The sequence below is a fragment of the Phragmites australis genome, chromosome 9, assembly GCF_958298935.1.
Source record: "Phragmites australis chromosome 9, lpPhrAust1.1, whole genome shotgun sequence".
Taxonomy (NCBI): Eukaryota; Viridiplantae; Streptophyta; class Magnoliopsida; order Poales; family Poaceae; genus Phragmites; species Phragmites australis.
In genome coordinates this window covers 4,899,858-4,916,314 of record NC_084929.1, presented here as the reverse complement: position 1 = coordinate 4,916,314, position 16,457 = coordinate 4,899,858, and the positions used below count along the sequence as shown (strand labels likewise).

At 43.2% G+C, this 16,457-nt stretch overlaps 1 protein-coding gene and 1 pseudogene across 1 annotated transcript; one reads left to right on the top strand and one right to left on the bottom strand.

Moving 5' to 3' along the window:
• The first annotated feature begins 8,474 nt into the window (after positions 1-8,474).
• LOC133929652 (serine/arginine-rich splicing factor RS2Z33-like) lies at positions 8,475-11,726 on the top strand (annotated as a pseudogene).
• A 941-nt stretch (positions 11,727-12,667) lies between these two features.
• LOC133928504 (receptor-like protein kinase HERK 1) lies at positions 12,668-16,217 on the bottom strand. Its single transcript, XM_062374852.1, has 2 exons — positions 15,922-16,217; positions 12,668-15,768 (listed from the first exon to the last, which is right to left on the bottom strand). The coding sequence occupies exon 2, from the start codon at positions 15,490-15,492 to the stop codon at positions 12,982-12,984; it is 2,511 nt and encodes an 836-aa protein (XP_062230836.1). The 5' UTR covers positions 15,493-15,768; positions 15,922-16,217; the 3' UTR covers positions 12,668-12,981.
• Between the last annotated feature and the right edge of the window lie 240 nt (positions 16,218-16,457).

Below are 16,457 nucleotides of genomic sequence, written 5' to 3'. Positions count from 1 at the left end.
ACTTTTGACACGTTTTGAACAACATCCTATTAACTCTATTGCCGCCGTCATCTTCCTTCCCCGTATGGAGCGCCGGCCGCTGCGCGATCTCTCCTTCTCCGGTGAGTTCGGGTCACCAAGTTAATCGTGTTAATTTGTGTAAAGTCACACGAGTCTATTGACTGTCTAATACGGCGATGTCAACTTTGTTCACACGACAAGGACTAGGAGCAAAGACATGGATGGCAACAAAACGTAGGCTCAATATAACTCAACACTTTGCTCGGTGCTACCATTTTTTCTCTCTAGAAAGGTGGTGCCACCAAAATTCCTGTGAGCAATCTAGCCTACTACAATGGAGATTGCGTATTCTGCATTTTCGGTTCAAATCGAGCATCGATCCGTGTCTTTCTTCGCCCATCGATGAGGAACCAGGCCATGGTAGAGCAGCTCAAGGTTCTTAGAGAGAGCATCAAGTGTCCAGTTGTGTAGAGGAAAATGTCAAGCTGAAAAAGAGCTGCATCAAGTGCTTGGCTCCCTAGAGATTGTCGTCACCGATGTGAGGGAGTTTGTCATGTTTTTAAAGGGTTGTCCTGCATTGTACCGCCAGCTATATAGCACATACTTGGTTTTGGGGAAGTGTATGTTTGTGGAACGTATCAACAAGTTTTTGATGCAAAACGGTTCTCCAGGCGCTGCAAATCTTGATGTCCTACCAATTGTTGGTCCAGCAAAGCTGGTAAGAGCACCCTTTTTCCCGAATTTTGTTATTTACAGAAGACAACCTTGATGGAAGGCTTACTTCTTTAAGAGATAGTGGCACAATAAAACACGCATCCAAATCACACCCCACACAGAGAAAGGTTTTTGGTTATTGTTGGGCTAGATGGAGATATCGATGAAGATACATTGAGTAGGCTATATTCAGCATCCAAAAGGTGATCATAATTTGTAGCCGGTCCGAATGTCCGATAGGATTGCAAGATTTGGAACAACTCGAGATGTTACGGTGGAGTTTCTAAGTCAAGATGCATACTGGTACTTCTTTAACGCTCTCACATTCGGAAGCAAAGGTTCCGAGGAGGAACCGAAGCTCGCATCAATGGCTATGCAAATGGCCGCGTACCTGAATGGTTCTTTCATAGCTGGGAACATCCTTGCTAGCATGCTAAGAGCTAATTTCAGTGCAAAGTTCTGGTGGATGGCTCTGTCGTGCGTCAAAGAAGTCAGTCAGAGATATCGCTTCATATTTGGTGCACACCCTGTAAGTCCTTGGCAAAACACAAAACAAGCATACATTCCAAGAATAAATGGTTCTAACGAGTCTTGCTCGATTTAAATCGGCCGCGACAGCTGACGCCGATCATTTGTTTCCAACTCAACCAAGAGAGAGGGAGGATAGGATAGGAGAGGAGAGGAGTGAAGGGGAGGGGAGAGAGGACAAATTGGAGGCGAAGTTTTACTGGAGAAAAGAGGTATATTTTTTATCTATTTTTTTTTACAAACCTTGTAGGATAGTTACTGATTTTAAATTTTGACATAGATTAGAGGTTATATCTACGATTTTTTTTTACAAACCCGGTAGGATAGTCACTGGACGTAGGTTAGAATGTAGATTTAGATTTAGAAATAGGGTTAGACATAATTTGACAACTAGATCATATTTGTACGCATATTTTAGCAATTAGATGTAGTATTTGGATATATGTTACATATTAAATGTAGGATTTAGATATAGTGTAGGCATAACTAAGGTAGTAGATGTAGGATTTAGAGGTGTTTGATATATTAACCGAAGATATTTTGTTGCAGTATAGATTACATGTTGGGTCATATTTTTAATGAATTATGCATTATTGTAGATGTAGTTTTACGTAATTTTTTATATTCTGTCGCAATAATGTTAGGGTTTTTATCGATGGTTGACAGGTATGTTGTATCATTGACAGTTTAGGATTTTTATGGGGACAGTGAAATATTATATAGCCTGGAAGAAGTAGTACTGTCCGTATTTTAGTTAATAGATATTTCTTATGCAATGGAAGAATAAGGAGGCAATTAGGGAGATGCAGGGTGGGGTACGCGGAGGAGGAGGGTGACAAGGAAGAGTATGATGAGGATGTCGATCCAGATGTTGCACATTTATTGGATTATCCAACTGAACTGACCGGTGAGGTAGACGAGGGGAAATGAATCCCTTCTTTAATTGAACAGATGGAACAGGATGATCTTGAGGCTGACGAATTCCTGAGTATGACATGTCGGATGATGAGGACAATGCTTATGTCCGCGTGGATTGGAACAATCCCAACTTTAACAATCTTGTGGTGAATGAGGGGGAATCAGGTGCACTGGGAGTATACGTAGAATGAGGTGACCGAGGGTGCTAGGTATTCTACCAGTCAGGCCATGAAGGATGTTGTGACTCAATGGGAGATATCGCTTCGACGACAGTTTTATATTGTCAAGTCAAGTAAGAAGGAATATGATATCAAGTGCGTGAAGGAGAGTTGCTTATGGCATGTGCATGGCTTCAAGAGGAAGTGGGTTGAGTATTGAGAGGTGTCGATTGTGGTGGACCACACTTGCACGATGGACGAACTTGAGCCCAGCCATAGGAACATCACTTCAGCATTTATCGCCGATGTGATGTACGTCCAGATTATGAACAACCTGAACTACGAAATAGGGTCTATAATCAGAGCAATTGAAGAGGAGTATAAGTACACTATCAGCTACAACAAGGCATGGAGAGATAAGAGGAAGGCAATTGAGATGAGGTTCAGGAACTATGAAACGTCATATGACAATCTTCCACAATTGTTGTAGACTATTGCTCGAAAGAACCCGGGGATGTATTATGTATTGATAAGTATCCATTGCTGTCCAAATCTGGCAAGTATGTCCTAAAGTGATGCTTCTTCGCATTAGGATCATGTATCAAACCTTTCGAGCATTGTCGACCTATCCTCTGCATCGACAACACTTTTATTACTAGCATGTACAAGGGACAGATCCTAACTGCTATTGGGGTTGATGGGAACAACCAACTGCTACCGTTGGTCTTTGCATTTGTGAAGAGTGAAAACACCAGTAGTTGGTATTGGTTTTTATACTGTGTCAGGATGATAATTGTGCGTGCTCGGCCGAATGTGTGCCTTATACATGACCGGCATGCAGAGATGCTCAAGGCTATTCAGGATCTGCAGAATGGAACGAACGATGGCATGATGGGACATGTTTGGCTAGATCTGCAGAGTAGCTGGTGCATGAGGTATTTAGGTGTAAACTTCTTCCGCCAATTCAAGAACAAGAACCTTATGAATAGGTTCAAGAGGCTATACTGTCAGAACCAGCAGCAGAAGTTTGATGCTCTTTGGAAGACACTAGATGAGTTCATGAAGAAGCAAACACAGGAGTGTGCACGGAGGCCTGTGAGGGGATCGGAGGATGAAACAATACCTCTTGAGTCCCTGCCAACGGACAATGAAGCTGGCATAACGCGAAGGACCGGGTCATCTACCAAGTCATTTAGCGAGTGGATTGAGAATGAGCTGAAGGAGAAGTGGGCTTTGCTCTACGACACAAACGTGGCTAAGTACGACTATAGGAATCGGTGACGTTCTAAGAGGGGTGTGAATTAGGACACTTAAAACTAATTGGCTCCAAAAACTTCACAAGATAAACCTATACCAATTTCTATCTAAATGTGTTCTAGGTTTATCTAGTGTGTCTACTCTACCATTCAAAAGAGATTGCAACATATCTAGAAAGGTAAATTGCAGGTATGTAAATGCGAAAACGTAAATAAGGTAGAGAGAGCAAACTCGATGCAAGATATTTTTATCCATGGTATCGATGGCATAAACGCCACCCCTAATCCATATTGGAGCTCAACTAAGGATATGCTCCCGGACGACACCCAGTCACGGCCCTTGAGCCACCAAGACCTCAAGTAGGTTGAGCCACCAAGCCACCAAGGCAAGGTATCATCACAAGCCTCTCTTCCAGTCACTTGCTACCGTTTTCACTTCGGAGCTTGAGCCACCAAGGCAAAGGTCTCCGCGTACTCGTACAAGAGTCTTGTCATTGCTCCACACCAAGTCAAAGGGTTAGCAAGCTTGAGCCACCAAGGCCCAAGGTGCCGACGAGTCACCAAGACTCCAAGGTACCAGCGTACCACTTAGTACATTTTAGGATCACTCCTTAATCCACTCTCTAGGCAACAACACCTAGCAATAACTCTATCTAGGCCTATTAGCACCAATCACTCTCTAATCTTGTGCTTAATTGCCTTGGATGATCACTTTAAGCACTTTTGTGGCTTGGATGTCTTCTCGAGTGTATGTGAGCTTCTCTGGACTCTAGCACCTTCAAATGACTGAGTTGAGGGATATTTATAGCCTTAACCCTGTGGACTAGCCGTTGCCCCAATGGCTCATAGAAACTATGAACACCGGATGATCCGACATCAACAAAGGTACAAGCACCGGACCATCTAGTGTGTACATTCTCAGAAACTAGCCGTTGGAACTCCACTTAGAACCATCTATGAACACCGGACATTTCGGTGTGTTCTTCACATCATCGCCGGACCATCCGGCGTGTTATCTTGACTCTGACGGAGCCACTAAAATCTTCTCTGCAAGAAGTGCTCCGGCATGTTGAACTTCTGAGTGCCGGACTATCCGGTGAGTTGACCTTCAATCTTCAACACTTGGAACCTTCTCTGCAACAAATACTCCAACGCATATCATCCGGTGAGTACAACTCAGTCAGTGCACTGGACCTTTCGGTGAGTGTAATCTTCTCTAATCCCTTCTGACAAAAATACTCCGGCGTGTACAAATGACCAAGCACCGGATCTTCCGGTGTAGTCAATTTTCATGGGACTCCTCCAATTCACCTAATCTTTGTCCTGGCTATGGTGACTTCTTCATGTATTTCATCCATGAGAACTACTAAATTATATATTTGATTAACATGTTAGTCACATTGACTATGTTATCATTAATAACTAAAATCACATTACATGCCTTTAGAAGGACATGTTTGCAACAATCTCCCCCTTTTTGGTGATTGATGACAACACAACCAAAATAAGTGATAAATAATAAATGGTATCAATTTTAAAATGCACAAAGCCCTACCACTTTGCTTGGATTCATGTTCTTACCACTTAGTCCCCCTTTTGTTGTGTCTCCTACTTTCTCTATCGCCACTATCTCCCTTGATCGACCCATGCAAGAGTTTCTTCTTTGCATGCTCTTGATACCAAATATGGATGAGTCAACCTTGGCATCCCTAGACATCTTGCTTCCTTGCTTGTTCTATACTAGGCATGCCATCTTGCATCTTGCTCATCTTGCTTCTTCCTTTGATCGTCAAACTTCTCCCCCTTTGTTAATAATCTTCAAAAAGGCTACAAACACATGTTCAACTCAAGGAAAAATGTTAGAGAAAATGAGAGAGATCTTCATGAACTATGATCCAATAAAGAGATACCAATTGTGAGAATTCAATTTGAAAAAGATATGTTGATACCAATTTGAAATGAAACCACATGGATCATAATTCATGAAATTCACATAATATGATCTAAACTCCCTTATATGTGTGCATACATATGATGAAAGAGAAACATATGCACAACTAGACAATATGTAGAGATAGGAAGTTTAAGCCATATTATGCATGAAGATAACTTAAATGAACAAAAGATTTGACAATAATACCAATTGATACCTTTAAGCATTTGTATATCTCCAGGGACTTGTAGATTAATCCAGGAGACTACAAAGGATATCATTTGAAACACCTGCTAGTCTCAAAATCACAACCCATAGGATGTGCTCCCCCTAAATATATGCATACAAGTGTTGAATACTTGTGAGAGATATGCACTTGTCATCGATAACAATAGGGAATTTATCTAATAGATTGGATTCACGGCACATAAAGAATTTCAATTAAAGAAATATACCATGTAAAGAATCTAGAACTAATAAATCATGTAGGTTGCTCATAGATTAGTGAAAAACACAAGGAAACTATCATAAGAAAAATCTACACTAGGCATTACAATAAATTGAAATATGCACAAGCAATCCTAGAAAAGCCAAAGATGTACATTAATTGAAAGGATTTTTGCATCTAGTACCATTACATCTTTTACTTTTGGATGGGGATTTGAGTATACGATGTTCATGATCAACACGTCCAATCTTGTACACTTGGTTTCTTTGGTTGAATTTTCACTTCATCTTGTGAGTCAAGTCTCCAAATCCCTGGGTCCACCCATAGACTTCAAGTCTTCTTTGGAACCCAAATCGATTGTGGCCCCTTCATGTTGGTGATAACTTCCTTAGAAACCCAAATGGGTTGCTTCCATCGTAGATCTACAATGACGCAGTTCACAACAATCAAGAGGTGGTAGGATGTGGTTGTCCCTATAGCATCTTCGACAGGGCGGATGTTTGGCGTCGACTTCGGTCGAGTGGACTTCATCTTCTTCACTGTTGTGAAGACCCCTTCCGTCAACCCTTGTATGTTGGTAACCGCGTTCTCCATTCTGTTCTTCCGGATGGAAATTTTTTCATTGTTGTTTGTCACAATGGAGACATTTTCGTCAACTACACGACAGGCTTGAACGCCCATTTCTTGCTGAACCATGGCTGGTGGTTTGGAAGCAATGCAGTCTGGTCCTAGCTCATACGTGAGATAGTCAAGGTGTAGCCATATCCGGATGACTGCAAGCTACTTATTGAAGATGATGCTTGGGTTGATATTGTGCTGAAATGTAGGAGGCTAAGATGATGTCTATCATCTCATCTTTTTGAAAGACAGCACCGATCGGTCCAAGTTTGTCGATCACTTTTTATCTTTTCGGAAGACAGCGTCATCATGATGTCAATCATTTCATCTTTTTGGAAGACGGCGTCGATCGACCAATGATGCATAGCTAAGGATTGTGTTTAGCTAGCTAGGTTTATATGTTCTGAACAATGTGTGATGTGTATCTGTTTGATTTTCTTAACACTTGTCTATATAAATGTCTGTGTTTGTGTTCTGAACAATATGTTATTGATATTATGAACAATGCGTCAATGCACAGCCAGGAAGCAAATTTATTTATGAGGGAAATGGTCATACAAATGGTTTAAAAATATCGTTTGTGACAATTAACATAAACGGATTTAAACAAACCCCATCTGCGACTCTAACTTCACACAGATGGGTTTCAACAAAACCCATATGTGATTCTTATTATGCACAGACGATTTTACAGAAAATCTGTCTGTGTGTAACTCTATGGCAGACAGTTCTGAAACTGTCTATAATAAGTTCAATATCAAAAACACTTTTACAGAGATGGAACCTATAAATGTCTAGAATATGGTTTAAAATTCGTCTGTAATAAACTGTTCTGAGGTAGTGTATTTAAAATCAAATTACGACGTCGCTCTAGACGTATTTGTTCACCGACGTTCACATAGCGCATCCACATCTCTATGCTTTGATGTTATCATGTTTAATATTTATATTTTTGTTGCAAAACATGAACACTTAGCTAGTTGAAAAGGAACATGTGACCGGCAGTGGCCCATGTCAAATGTAGGCCCCACACGCCAACGAATCCGGGCCAGCCATCCCTACCAACACATACCTGGCCCCTGCATCGCCAAATGGTCTCATCCGGGATGTCAATCTCTTCATTAACCTCGATCCCCGCCGTCCAAACGCACCGGACCCGGTTGTCCGTCGTATAAAACCTGGCACATGGTCGTCGCGCCGCATCTCTCTCCATCTCTTGTTCTCTCTGCCTCGCCACCGCCCTCCTCCTTGTCGGCTAGGGTTCTCACGACCCCGCCGCTCGCCTCGGCCGTAGGTGCCCGCACGCACACTCTCCCAAGGTCATGGTTTGATCGACGTAATTTGTTCCTCGTACTAAGGAGCCAAGAATGTGTAGAAGAGGGCCATTCTGATTAGGATTTTGATCGGATCATTTGATCGGTTTGCCTTAGGGTTTTTGTGATGTTTTGATTGGTTGACACCTTATCATTGTCTCGCTAGTCCTAGTTCACGGAATACATTTGTAATTATGCGAAGCCTCCTTTATTTCGGGAATTGTCTGAAATGAATAGAGTTCAAGACTTCTAATGCTGCGTGAGGAAATTTTGATACCTGAATCATCTGAATTTTTGTGTCGGCCGACGTGTTTCAACAATTCGCTGTAGTATTGGTGCAACGTGCAATGGTGCGTAACAAATAGAAAGAAGAGTATTCCCATGCAACTTACTCCGTTGCTATGAAACTTCCATAAGAGTGGCATGATTAGTGAATTCATTGATGGGGTGATCTTGCATCAGGTCCATGCAAGTTTATTTGCATGTCTCTATTATTATATAATGTTCTTGTTTCAGGTTTTTATATCCTGAATCTTTCTTAGCTCGCACAAAAAAATGCTCTGAATGTTTCTTGTCTTGCAGTCCAAAATGCCTCGATATGATGACCGCTACTATCGATATGATGCTATGATCGTCATGGTGGACATGGCGGTAACACGAAGTTATACGTGGGCCAAATTTCTTCGTGTACCCGGACACATGATCTTGAGGACATTTTCAGCAAATATGGGAGGTGAGCAAGTTGGATCCGAATTTAAGGGTTTTGTTTTTGTTGGGAATTGCTCCTGAAATGAAAATGGACCGCTTGGTTTAGCTTGTTTTGTGGAAATCTGTTATATCTATTGAAGTGATCCCCATGAACTGTAATTGGTTCTCTGTATGTTCTCTAGCTCTTAAGACTGAGCTACATCGTCAGAAATAATTTAATTCAAGCTTCTAAGCGTTTTTCTCAAGCTATTTGTTTTGTGACTGGCAGTTTGCAGATTAAAATAAGCATAACATGTCCTTGATTATGGGTCTCTTTGGGTTTATCAGCACTGATGTAGCCTAGATTATAACTGCTGCTGTGTTAGTATTGCTAATAGTGTAGTATCAACTTTGGTCCTATTGACATGCTCTATTTAGTTCACTACTAGAAAAGATGTGTATTGTAGCTACATCAGTGCTTAAGAATTTGATCCCTTCTGTTCTCGGACATGTTCTTATTTATAGAAATCATAGTTATTATGGCGGTGTGGCGAGGCGTGGCGACCTACCACCTTTATATCGCTTATGGTGCGTGGTGTGACGACACCATACGAGCTAAAGAAACACCAAAACAACAGCAAGGAGGAAAGAAAAAGAAAAGAAAAGAGAAAAAAAAAGAGAAAAGAGAAAAGGAGAAGGGAGAGGGGTTGGCCTAGCCCACCAGTCAGCCCACAAGTGCTTCCCCTCCCGTAGATATCCCCTCCCAAGTTGATGCAGTACCACCATGCTGTCTGCTTTTCTCTCTCACAACGCCACTTCCCTTGCTTGCCTCCCCATCTTTCTCTCTTTGTTGCGCCACCAGCCCCCCACTTCTCCTCCCTCTCACTTCCCTGCCCTTCACTAGGCTGCCCCCACTTCTCTTCCCTCTCATTCCCCTTCTCTCAGTCACGCTGCTTCAGTGATGGGCGACACGGAAGTGGATCGGCTGGAATGAAGTCGGAGGGCGACGGGACAGCTTTGGCAACAGTAGATCCGGGTTACCCAACTCCAGATCTGCCCCCGGCAGCCCTCCATCGGGCGGCAGACGGGGAGCCGTGGCGTTGGTGTGGCGAGCCTCGAGTTTCCACCATGCCGATATAGCAACGCTATGGCGACGTCTTAACAACTATGATAAAAATCCTTTATACTTCTATCAATCAACTTACTAATAGTAAAGAGCTTCAGAGGCCAGCGACTTGAGATGTCTAGCTGTAGGCTTCTGTCCCTTATGTTCCATGCACACAGGTTTTGATGGTTTATTATTAGTTGTGATATGAATGCAAATTATCATATAAAGCTTATAACTGGAGTAGGTTGTGCTTAGCTTATCTTTTCTACCCAGTGGCGACAGAAAGTTCAAGGTTTTGGCTTTCTGGATGTTTCTGCTGATTTCAAACTTTTCACATAGCGCTATAGGTGTTGCATTATAGGTGTTGTATTTTTTAATGCTGCTATACATTGTTATGCTGTCTGGCTGAGTAGGTTGTGCTTCTGATTAGCTTTTCGTTTCCCCTATCTATTGTCAATTTTCCAACACATGTCCACAATCCCTTACGAGTTTTAACTTGGATGGTCTTGTTGAAGGTTTTGAGGTTTGTCACCCTACCTCCGGGTGCATTGTGAGGGCGTGCCATTGGTGGAGTTGGTGGCTGTTCCTCCAAAGTTTAAAGCATATTTTGTCGATTCTCTTGCAAAATTTTGTCATCTATTTTTATGAAAATAACAATTATGGAAAAGTTGATTATTTTAGTCTGACTACTGGCTGGTGACACATTTTCATTACTTGAGTCTTGATGGCGTTACTGTTTTTGTCAACCATTCCCCCAGAGAGTAGCATGTGGATCTGAAGAGGGACTTTGGCTTTGTTGTAAGCAAAACTTCTTTCTCCTTTGATTTGCAAGATGTACTCCTGGAATGTTTCTAGTTAATAATGGGTACTTCATTAGGATATGCAAATTTAAGGCCGCTCCTATGTTTTGGTTCGCTGGATCATATTGCAGGAGTTTAGCGATCCCCGGGATGCAGATGACACTAGGTGTGACCTTGACGGCCGAAAATTTGATGGGAGCTGCATCATTGTTGAGTTTGCAAGAGGGGTGAGCTTTTGCTGTTTACTGAATTCTACATGTGTCATTTTACTGAATTCTACGTGTTCTTTCTTTGTTGTGTTTTTTGGAGCTACACTAGAGCTTTGCTGAAGTACTGCCGATGACTATATTGTTACTTGGTTGTTGGTTGCTCCATTGATTTTTAGTTTGCTGCCCTTCTGTTGCTATCTTCCCTTCATTTTTGTGTTGATTTCCCTAGCTCCCCCGTGGTACAGGAGGTGTCCGTGAATATATGGGCAGAGGACCTCCTCCTGGTTCTGGCCGCTGCTTTAACTGTGGACTAGATGGGCACTGGGCCCGTGACTGCCAAGCTGGTAACTGGAAAAATTGGTGCTATCGGTGTGGAGAAAGTGGCCATGTAGAAAGAAACTGCCAGAACAGTCCTAAGGATCTCAAGTATTTCCTTGAATTCTCTAGCTAGCATGTGCCCTTCTTTCTAAGTGCATGAAAGTGTAGTAATAATATGTTGTTACTATTAGGCTTAGCAAGATGGAATTTTGTGACGTTAACTCTGCATTCCCTCTCCTTTTGGTCAACATGCGAACATATTTGTTGCGATTGTTGTGTTACAAATGTGTTTATATGTTGAGGTGGTAAGGAAATATGTGGATTGACCAATATTTTCATTGGTCTAATTGGTAATCGATGCTCTTAAGTATTAATAACTAAGCTAATTTTACCTGTAAAGAGATCTGCTGCATCAGGTCCACGCACAAGTTCAAAAATATGTGCTGCAAAAAAAAAACGCTGAATTATTTTGTATAACATATAAGCAAGTCGAGGTTGTGTTTTCCATTGCTTTCTATTGATGTTTCCTTTCTTAAACAACACTATTATCTATGTTTTTCTCATTAACAGTCGGTCGCCATCTCCAAGGAGGGATAACTGTGCTGCTGGTCGTGAAGAACCACGGTCAAGAAGCCTCGGTTACAGCCACAGCCCCAGGAGCCCCCCACCAAGGGAGCAATCTGAACGCCATGGTTCATATTGTGGCATGACCGCGTGAGCTCCAGGAGCGGTGACGGCCGGAGGAGCCTTGGTCCCAATTACCAAAGTGATGACGGCAAATGTCGCGCTTCGCCAAGGAGAAGTACATCACCCTGAATTTGAAACCCTTGGATTGTGAATTCTCAAATATGCTCTCCAAAATGTTAGATCATCTCCAATCATATTATCTTCATTTCGTTCCCTTTCTGATTCTCCTCTCCGTTTCTATTCCTTTTATTTTCTCTCATCTCCAACAGCTTCCCTTCGGAGGGATTCGTGAAGGGAAAAAAGAGAAAATTCCGTCTCGAAGAAAATGAACTTAGAAATTCCTTCATGATGAGAACCGTGTAGAAAAACCGTTTGATCATTAAAGTGAACAAAAATCTCTTCATAAAAAGATTTTGATCCCTAATGAGAATCCTTAGAGATGGTCTTAGTGACTATGCCGAGGCATGAGACTTCATGTCTGAAGGATTTTAATTGTTAGTGCGTGCCTTCTGCGAAGATTGTGTTGCGAATTCTCAAACAAGTTCTCCTGAATATTGGTGACTGGCTAATGGCGAGGCATGAGACTTCATGTCTGAAGGATTTCGATCGTTATTGTTTTCTTCTGTGAAGAATCTCGCCTGCAATGAGCTAGGCTTTCTGTGACCTTGATTATGTTGCGATGAACTAAGCATATATAAACTACTAGCGTATATGACGTGGTGGTTGTCTGCAAGATGTGCCTCCGTTTATGATTATGCATTCTTAACTAGCCTCGGTACTTAGTGAAAACGGCACATCTCAAAGGCGTCAGATTTTGCTGTGTAAACTGCAACTTCAGAGACGTGACCTTGGAGTTGCAAATGAAGCTGCATAGCCTGTGCATGCTCTGATGCGTATATATGCGTGAAACTACCGCATTTCACCTGTCTCAGCGAACCAAGGCCGATTGATGAACACACATGTACAGCAATATTGAGCAAAACGAACAGGTACAGCAATATTGAGCAAAACGAACAGGTACAGCAATATTGAGCAAAACAAACAGGTACAGCAATATCGAGCAAAGGTTTTTTGACAAACACACTCTGAAATTCCAGCAAACTACCCATTCTTTCAATAATGCATGTAGTTACAAGAGGTAAGCAAAATTTCAATGCAATTCAGAACTTGGTGTGGTGTTATATATCGGAGCGAAGCGGCAGACAGTATAGTCAAGCAAGAGGCATCTCTTTCTAGTTCCTGTAACTCAACATTTTTTCAGTTACTCTGGAACAACTCAATCCAGTTCACCTCCCCTCAGCATTGATCAGCTGTGAGAAGGCGTTACTTGTCGACATGTCAGAATAATCGATTGGCATACGGCTTTCAACTGCAGTGCTTAGATCTAGGGAGCTTACTCTCTTGGTATTTGAAGGCAATTCAGAGATCTGATTCATGCTATCGATTTTGGAGATGTCCGGGCCTGCCTCCTGCAGCTGCAGCACAAACTCCAGGTTCCATAGCACATCGCCCATCGTAGGACGCTCGACGCCATATTCTGCAAGGCATTTCTCAACCGTCTCTCCAAACTTCCTCAATGCTTCAGGCCTGATTGTCCCAGCGATCCTTTGGTCGACGATCTGATCAAGCTGTCCTCTCTTTTGCCACTTAACAGCCCACTCTGCAAGGTTAATCATATCTCTCGGAAGAGTTGGGTCGATTACCGGCCTTGCACAGATCACCTCGAGCAACACTACACCAAATGAGTATACATCTGACTTGTCGGTCAGCTTCTGTCTCCGGAAGTACTCAGGGTCAAGATACCCGAAACTCCCTTTCACTGCCGTGCTAACATGTGTCTGATCAAATTCAGGACCAACCTTTGAGAGGCCAAAATCAGAAACCTTGGCCAAGAGACATTCGTCAAGGAGAATATTTGCTGACTTGACATCACGATGGATAATTGATTTTGCAAAACCGGTGTGAAGATAGTGGAGCCCTCTTGCAGATCCTATGCAGATTTCCAGCCTTTTCTTCCAGCTGAGAGGAGGCATCTCACTGCCATACAAATGACTCTTCAGAGTGCCTTTCTCCATGTACTCGTACACCAAGATCATTTCGTTGTGTTCATCACAGTAACCAATCAGCGACACAAGATGACGGTGTCGCAGCCCTGACAGCAGCTCGATCTCAGTCTGGAATTCCCTCAACCCTTGGTGAGACTTCTGGTTGCCCCGCTTTACTGCAACTTTACTACCATCTTGCATCACTGCTTTGTAGACCTTCCCAAAGCCTCCAACTCCAATGACCATTTGCTCATCAAAGTGATTTGTCGCATCTTGCAGCACAACAAAAGGAATCCGGTAGCTCGTGTCACTGGTAGTTCCAGATGTAAGAGTGGTCCGGCTGGTGGTTCGGCTACCTGTGGTAAGGAAGCTAAGACCATTGAGTGGTGTCCAAGAACTAGAGGGCCGACTTGTCGATGGTGGCTGTGGCTTCTTCTTTCTTCTGAAGAAGATGCAGATAACAGTAGCAATGATGACAGCAGCAACAACTCCAAGAGCGGAGCCCAATATGACAGCGAGATGCCGCTTTGCGACTGACGGTGGTGCCACGATGTCAACAGTCCCGGTACTAATGTTCATCTTCATGATCTCCAGACCATTCAGGATGCCATCCAGCGCCGCATTCTTTAAGCTGGAAGGGCCAATGCTGACGCTGAGCTTACCAGACAGATCACTTGATAGCAAGACAATATCCATGTAATACGGCACTGCCAAGTTACTAAAACCTAGAGTGGAGAGATCAAGATCTTTCGACGCTGACCAGCTATCCACATAAACATCAAAGTAGAGCTGATACGCAGCCTTGCTCACTATGTCACAGAAATGGAACCGGATGAGATAGCTTGAACGGCCGTCAACATTGAATTGCCATGTCATATTGGACACAGAGCTGGTGTTGTTCTGCACAGCCAACTGTCTTGCAGTGTTGTAGACACTGTCCGGTGCATCCTCCAGTGTCGCTAATCCTCTTTGGTAATTTAGCTTTCCTGAGTAATTAACAACTCTGGTGGCAGTGGAATTCAAGAAGAAACTCTGATCGATAGCCCATGTTCGCCAGAGTGTGTCATTTTCAGCAGTAACCTTTGGTCCCCCTACATTGACCCTGTAGAATGTCTGCATTGGTTGCGTCGACAGGCCAAGATACTGACCGACAGGATCCACAGTTTGCGCCGAATCAGTTATTAGATTATCAGGAACCGAGATGACCTCAATAGCATTGATGAAGGACAAGGGTGTGCTGTTCCCAAGTGGTACAAATGTAAGAATGAGCATGTCCCTGGTAATGTTCAAAGAATACTCTTTGAACACTGGCGGCGAACTGCTCGGCACACTGAAACTGTTGAGGAGAACAACATCTTGCGTCGACACTTTGAAGTTTGCCGTGGCAAGATCATAGCTCTGGTATCTGAAAGGGAAGAAGTAGAGCCGGACAAAATGCCGGCCACGGCTCTTGATCTTGAAGGAGTAGGACGACGGTGCAGTGAATATCCTGGAGGTTTGATACAGCGCAGCATCGTCGAAACTGGAGACTGAATTCGATGAGGTGATTGCAGCAATGCTCTGAGGGGATGTCAATATAGTGGAACCGGAATTGTCAGCCACGAAAACCCTCTGGCCGACAGTCGCGTCGACCATGGAACCGCAGTTGATGAGGTAGTTGTCCGCAGGGGTGAAATCAGCATTGCAGGTGCCAAGAATCCAGATGACCACAGAAATGCCTAGAACTAGCTTAATAGTCCTATCCATGGCCATTTCTGCTGCAGAACTGTAGATTTTGGGCTAAAAGGACGGAAGGGACATGGATTGCGCGGAGATGTTGAAAGCTTCAAGGACTGGATTGCGCTCAATTTCTTTCGGAGCTAGCCGTTCCAGATTGCAAACGACAGGAGCAATCGGTGAGAGAGAAAGGTGTGAAGAAGCTCATTTTTTGCTGGGGCGAGAGGGGGGAAATGAAATCACAGCAAGATAGGCCTGGAAGAAACCTTCCTTATCAGGCAAGACCCTTGTAGCATCCCCCAAGAACTCGATCTGCGGCGACAGTTGGGTAGAAAATCGTCAGTGCCTAACCCAACATTCAGGAATCGAAAGCAGGAAAAACCACCCCAGTTATTAAGCAACCCAATCTCCCAACCGAGTGAAGCAAGGATAATATCTGAACAAGAGTTGTTAGTGGAGATTTACCTCTGCTGATTGCTGGCCCCAAGCAGCGCCCCCTCCCTACGAAGAAAAAAAGCTCTGCTCTGCTCGTATCGTACCACACAAGACCGAAACTTTCGCATCAAAATCCCAAAGCACCCGAGGATCAATCAGGCCGGAGAACCGAGGGCGCTCTCCTGGCAGGAGCCAAGCAAAGTGAAGAGAACCGAGCCTCTTCTGCAGGCGTGCGCAGACGGTGGGAGGCGGTTTCTTGAAGCAGACAACACGCAGGCAGATGGAAGCCGATAACTTGTCTCTCTACTAGCAAAAATGCCCGTACAAGTTGAGAGTTAGATTTGAGACTAATTATTTCTTTATATACATAGTTAGGAAGAGAATTAATTAAGCTTTATAAATCGAGGATCATAGGTGGAGGGGGGGAAGTAATATCAGAATCGGAAGCTCTGCGCCATTAGATGGTACGATAGACCATAAAAAGATCTATATAATTAGATGAAATCAATTAGATAGTACAAATTGATCTATATATATTAAATGAGATGGATTAGAAAAAACAACTC

What these genes read in the sequence shown, in the direction of transcription:
- LOC133928504 (XM_062374852.1), bottom strand. Translation starts at nt 15,492, where the DNA reads ATGGCCATGGATAGGACTATTAAGCTAGTTCTAGGCATTTCTGTGGTC.